Source organism: Trematomus bernacchii, unplaced genomic scaffold, assembly GCF_902827165.1.
Source record: "Trematomus bernacchii unplaced genomic scaffold, fTreBer1.1, whole genome shotgun sequence".
Classification (NCBI taxonomy): domain Eukaryota; kingdom Metazoa; phylum Chordata; class Actinopteri; order Perciformes; family Nototheniidae; genus Trematomus; species Trematomus bernacchii.
In genome coordinates, this window is record NW_022987876.1 from 1,777,366 (window position 1) to 1,784,155 (window position 6,790).

General features: G+C 40.8%; 1 protein-coding gene across 1 annotated transcript; it reads right to left on the reverse strand.

Moving 5' to 3' along the window:
• Nucleotides 1-2,769: 2,769 nt before the first annotated feature.
• On the reverse strand, nt 2,770-6,790 carry btg4 (B-cell translocation gene 4). Its single transcript, XM_034113901.1, has 4 exons — nt 6,301-6,790; nt 5,263-5,397; nt 3,941-4,217; nt 2,770-3,293 (listed from the first exon to the last, which is right to left on the reverse strand). Exons 1-4 carry the CDS (start codon nt 6,471-6,473, stop codon nt 3,084-3,086), a joined length of 795 nt encoding a protein of 264 aa, XP_033969792.1. The 5' UTR covers nt 6,474-6,790; the 3' UTR covers nt 2,770-3,083.

The window sequence follows — 6,790 nt, forward strand, 5'->3', positions numbered from 1 at the left end:
TGCTCCGCCCCACTTGAGATCATGTTTCTCTGTACAGTATGTACAGTGCAATGCGTGTGTGACTAAAAGGAGTTTGACACTCCTGCTCTAAAGCGGATACAATGGATAAGAGGGATCACCTTCTTTTCAGTATTGAGTACATGCTTTAAAAGATGAAATAGGGTACAATAAAAACCAAATGAATCCTGGGAAATGTTTGAGACTGTTACACAAACAACACAAATAGAGTCATAAATATAACAATGGTGAGCAAGAGAAAAACAGTTAAAGTAAGATGGATTTAGTCAAATAAAAGTATGTTTAGCAATGATATTGAGCAAGTAATAAGTAAAGATGCACACGATTTTGAAAACTTTTATTTTCATTTTTTATTATTTTGATAAGGGGCAGAGAGTGCATATTAATGAGCATATAAATACAAGACGTAAACATGCTGTAGGTTAGCAAACATACAGATTTACAGTGGGCAGGTAACAAAAACCCAAACATTACAAGTGGCAATATACAGATATACAATTAATAAATACAATACCTTGTGCAACGTGTCAAATTACAGGAATCCCAGATAGGTTTTATTGCACATGATGTTGAACCAATCTGCAGAGCCTCTATTCTTAGAGAAAGAGAGAGTAATACCTGGGCGACTGGGAGGTTGGCGGTTCAATTCCCAGCCCTTGCAGTGAAAATGGAGAGATGTGTGAATGTTAGTTTCCTGAGCAGGTGGAGCCTTGCGTGGCAGCCTTCGCCTCACTATGACTGTGTGAAAATGTTAGAATGCTGACATGTATATATGGAAACTTTTCTGAATGCAGTTCATTCACTGTTTAATATGGGGCAACAATTAATAAATGCAGTTAAAACATATGAAACTGTCACAGCGTCAGTGTTTACTGCCCCCTCTGGCGGTTTCATACGAGCAACATACCTGCCAGGGCAAGTCGAGGCATGACCTGAGACATGGGCACACACACACACACACACACACTAAGATGTAGCTGTGGAGACGGTTGTGTTTCAGTGGTCACACACACACACACACCGTAAGATGTAGCTGTGGAGACGGTTGTGTTTCAGTGGTCACTTGCAAACAGAACGGTGCAACAGCAGCGACCGCAGGTAGGACCCGTCATAGGATTGCTCTCTTTACCACTGTTTGGATTAGTTTTGATAATTAAATTTTACAGAGATGGAGAGAGATTCCAGGAATTGGTCTTCTTAATAATCTTTTTTTTGGCATTATTAAGTAGAGTACATAAACGCAAAGTTCGCTGGACCATCAGACCTTGTTTGGAAACAAAAAACTGTAGTCAAAAGACAAACATTTGTTGAATCCCATTTGAATTAGGAAATTGCAAATCAGAGAATTTTGACTCGGCTTACCTTAAGAGAAATTAGTTTTTTTACCTGACAAATATTCTTTGGTAATAAATAACTGAATTTAACAAACTGGGAGGGAATCAATCAAATGGGCTCTTGAGGGTTTGTTTAATCACTTAAATTGTTTTATTTGTATTTCTGTTTGAGAAATGCTCTGAAGTAGACGTGTTGTCTTTCAAATCATGGCAAACAAAAGACACATTGTAAAGCATAACAATGATATTCAAAAACATACTCAATATCCATAAAGCAAAATTATTGTTTCTCAAAATGATTCCTAGAAAATTATCCCGTTTGCTTATAGTTGTGTATTTATATTTAACATTTCTCTTCACTCTGGCATAAGCTTCAGCTTTAGGTCTCACTCAGCATCTCGTCTGCGTCCTGATGGTGAATGTTATTGGGGTTGCTGTGTAGGCAGTGCTGTTAGATGATTGTCTCTACACACCAATCACTAACTACACTACCAGTACAACCACCACCACACACAGCCATACTAGCTTTCGGACTGAGCTGTTAAAGAGGCCCCATTTAGATTTGTGGGGGGGGGGCGGGGGTTCCCCTTTCCTGTCGTGTGTTATACAAGTCTTTGTGCATATACACGTCTGCAAAGGCTAAAATCCCAAAGTTCCCTCCAGAGGGGGTATGCAACACTTGCTGTTCTATTGGCAAGCGCTCCAACACATTGCACGTGATAGGCTAAGGGGCGGGACATCTCTAAGCGGTGGACCAATCCCAACAGAGCCGGCCAGCTAACCAATCAAAGCAGACTGGGCTCTGGTTTCAGACAGAGGGTGAAAAGAGGTGCTGCAGCACAGGCAGTATGAGAAAAATAAAGAGCTTTTTGAACATTAAAGCATGGAGACATGTAGAGACACTACATACTGATATACACCTGAACATCAGCAGGAGAGGACTCTTTAAAGTAGAGACACTACATACTGATATACACCTGAACATCAGCAGGAGAGGACTCTTTAAAGTAGAGACACTACATACTGATAAACACCTGAACATCAGCAGGAGAGGACTCTTTAAAGTAGAGACACTACATACTGATATACACCTGAACATCAGAAGAAGAGGACTCTTTAAAGTAGAGACACTACATACTGATATACACCTGAACATCAGCAGGAGAGGACTCTTTAAAGTAGAGACACTACATACTGATATACACCTGAACATCAGCAGGAGAGGACTCTTTAAAGTAGAGACACTACATACTGATATACACCTGAACATCAGCAGGAGAGGACTCTTTAAAGTAGAGACACTACATACTGATATACACCTGAACATCAGCAGGAGAGGACTCTTTAAAGTAGAGACACTACATACTGATATACACCTGAAAATGTCCCCTTGAAAAATGAAATGAGAGGAAACGGGTTTCGATGAACCAGCAGAGCTGAGAATGAGTCATTTATTTCTTTTCAATTGACAGTTCAATGTTACTTTATTCACACTTACTTTAAAAAACACATTTAGAAGGGGGAATCATTTAAAATACTTCAATATTTTCAAAGGATTAAAAACACTTAAACATTATTAATTTAAATCATTAACACTCGATAATAAACCTTTTTAAAGATGCATAAACTGTCCTGTAACTTTTTTTACTGCATACAGGTCTACGTTGCTTTGACCCGGCATCATGTCGGCAGAGCAGTAACCCGATTCTGGTTCTAGGTCGACGGCTCACATTATCGGGACTTGCTGACCCAGTGGTACTTGTCCACACGAGGCCCAGCGAAGGTGAACGTGGCTCGATGGTTCTTGAAGCCTTTCTGGTTGGGGAACTGGGAAGGTGGACCTCCGGCTGGGGGAGGAAGAGGAGGGTACGCATCCCCAGCGAAGGTATTCCTCTTCTCCCTCAGCCAGTGCTGAGGGGCGGCTGGAGCAAACTCGCTGAACTGAGGAAGAGGAGCAAAGGGGGTTAGAGGTCAGTAGAAGACAGTGGGTGTTTCTCAATCTCGAGTAAAGCTGCTCCAGAGCCACTATTTCAAGCATACTACGTCATCGAGTGCCGCCGAAGGACTGTTCCAATGTCCAGCATACTTGGAAATCTGCCGAGCCCGGCGTACTTCGTTTGGAGAAATTTCGAGGCTGCACATGTGTAGACTCCGCGGTCATAAAATCCCCACAATGCTTTGCGCACGGACCAATTTCCCCAAATCTGTGGGGGAAAATGTAAGGCGGGGCCTCTCATGTGACGCACACTTGCTCACCTGTTCCACTCTTTGTTTTCCGAATGCCAGGAAGTATTCTTGCCTCGCTTCTGAAGCAAGACGCTCGGAAGACATGTGCTACCAAGCAAGCGTACTCGACATTGAGAAACACCCAGTAAAACATGTGAATCAAATGGCTACCAAATATATGATAGTGCCGAGTACAAGTACCTCAAAATTGCAATAAAATACAACACTTGAGTATATGCTTTCTTTCAAATGGTTTGCCCAATTTTGGAAATGTCTTCAGATTTGTGATCGCCAAGGCTGGAAAACACTTCAATGAGAAATATAAAATTATAATAAATGACCCTTTGTGTTTTTAATCCTACCCGGTAGACGCTGTTGGGGTTGCTGACGGTCGGGATGCTTTTGGGCTCTGGGTTGATGGTTGGGATTGAGATCGAGCTGAGAGATGATTGGTTGCTGCTGCTCATGCTACTCATGCTGTTGTTTTTGGTGCAATCCTCCTCGTCCGAAGAGCTTCCCGAATGGATGTCCAGGCTCGCCCGCTCAACGGCGTCGTGGATTCGGCGGGGAAATTCCTTGTCCATACGTCGACGGCTGTCCACCACGGAGACGCAGAATGGGGTGCCTTGTTCACCGTACCTGCAGAGAGGAAACATTTTTAGAAGCGTTTTGGTTTTTGGCCCTGTCAATTTAGGTTATTTGGGTACCAGAAGTGCCAATATTTTAACAAAAAGGCTGGAGCTGGGGAGATCTATGGATTGCTTTGCCTCCAACATTATCAAAATGTAGCCCTGCCCTTTAGCAAAGCCTACATTTTTATCCTACTCTAAATGGTAACTTGCTGTATTGGAGAACACGTCAAACTAGATATTGAGACCATAAATTAGTCAAAAGGAAAGCAATTGAGATGTAGGGTAATGGAGACAATATTTGAACAAGAGGTTGGAGCTGGGGAGATATATGGATTGCTATGCCTTAAAAAACAAACTGTATACCCTACGTTTTTGTCAATTTTACTATATAATTTACAAAATAAACTTCACGGTGAATTGAAAAGGATTTGAAACAAGAGATTGAGACCATAAACTCGTCAAAAGGTCAAATCAAGTGAGATGTAGTAGGTTCACTTTAAAGACTTAAATGTTTATTTTTAAGTGGAGTCGCCCCTTAGTGGCCATTAGCAAGAATGCAGGTTTAACGCAGTTCCTTTTCAGACTTCAAGGCTACATCCACTTCATGCATACAGCCTATGCCAAAAACATGTTTTTACCATTTATAAAAGTCAAGTTTCATAACCCAGCATCAACTTAAGGTTGTGCATGAGCACCAGTCTTTAGTAACAGTCATGTAAAAGGGACATTTTGGGGATAAAGAGGGTCGTCCTAGCCTCAATAACATACCTCTAAAAAAGGTAACAGACAATTCTCCTAGTTATAAGACTAGCAGCAGTGTGAAACAGTAAGTAATAATTACCCAGCTAATGAGAATTGGCAGTGAAAAGCTGCAGTTTTTGGTGCACACTAATAATTTTAAACTGATTCTGTACCGAGCCTTTCCAATGGATCTACCAAGCGATTTAAGCTAGAGACTCTGAAGAGCTGCAGTTTTTGGTGCACACTAATCATTTGAAACCTATTTATCAAGCCTTTCCAATGGATCCACCAAGTGATGTTAGCAGCCTGACCTGCAGGACACCTCTCCAGGGTCGACCCACACAGTCATCTCCTGAGGGAGGCCCAGGTCCTGGTGCCGGACAGCACTGCGTTCACAGGCCAGCTGCAGCACGGGGTCATGCAGCCGCACATTCATACGGAGACACCTGAAAACACAGCATAAAACACAACCCTGCTGCAGCAATATTAAGTGTGCAATATATACCTGGCTGCTAAATCCTCAGAACTGTTACAGGATGCGTTTTTTGTAAATTGTGTAACTTTATTATAATTTTTTGTATCGTTAATATTTATTTATGCATGCTTCTTAGTTAACATTAAGCTGGCTCCTTTCTGCTGTAACAATGGAAATGTCCCCTCTGTGCGACTGATGAAGGTATTCTGATTCTGAAGTTGGAGGTATTAAGGGAAAGGAGTTAAATACTTGGAATAAATAGATGGAAAAATATTCATGTCAATAATTAAACCGGACAGAAATACATTTATTTCTACATTTTTTGTTGACCTACTTTATGCATTTCTGTGTCAATGAGGAAGAAGTCCTTCAGCAATAAAAACATGCAAGTGTACAGAAATGTAAAGCTTAATGTATGATATTTATTTCCTATTGAATTAAAGTTTCTTTGCTTGCATTCATCTTTAAAACATTGCAGCATTTGCATTTTTCCCAGTTTCATCCAAACAGCCATTTACATATTTACTAATACATATTTTTGCTCTCCATACTATTGTCTTCTGTTGACAATGAATAATGTTTAGCTCTAGTTCCAACAGGTTAGCTGCCACCATTTACAAAAATAACAAGTTACCGTTTATACATATATGCAAGAGTATAGTTTAACAGTAGCACAATTAAAAAAAGTCAGCAAAATGACTTGGTAATGTCTCATCTAAAGTGGTGTTAGCTACCCTATGCTACTGATTGAGTAGGATGTTAATGATCAGAATTGAGCAGGGGTTTGTTGGCTGTTTTAATTTATCAAGACAATTTAATTAAGTCTGATGTAGATTCTTAAGTTTGTTTAATAGTCCTTTCTTAAAGCATTTACCTGTAGGCCTGTCCCTTCGTAGGTACGTTGGGGTGCCAGTGGTTCTTGTAGTTTTCAAACAGAGCTGAGGTGAGGGCCGCAGCAAAGCCCTCCCTGCCTTCATTATCCACACAACCATACCTCTTCACCAGCCGAGCAACAAAGAAAACTGCAGCAGCAATCTCCTCCTTCATAGCTACACCTTCTGACCTCTTAGCTTAGCAAAAACCTCACACAGTAGACTCAAAACTGTACTGTTAAAAAACCTCTACAGAGAATAAAACACGTGTAGGGTGATCCTACTGTTATAGAAAAACAAAAAAGAACATAAAACTAACAAGACGACAAACTGGAAGCCGGACAAGTTAAGCAAACATATTTGCTCCTGGAGCGAGAGAACTCAGCTTTGATTTCTGATGCTTTTACGCCAATAAAATACAATATATATCCACATATATCTTAATCTCTGTGTGAAGCAGCAGCTTGTTCAGTAGTGGTGGCCTCACACACA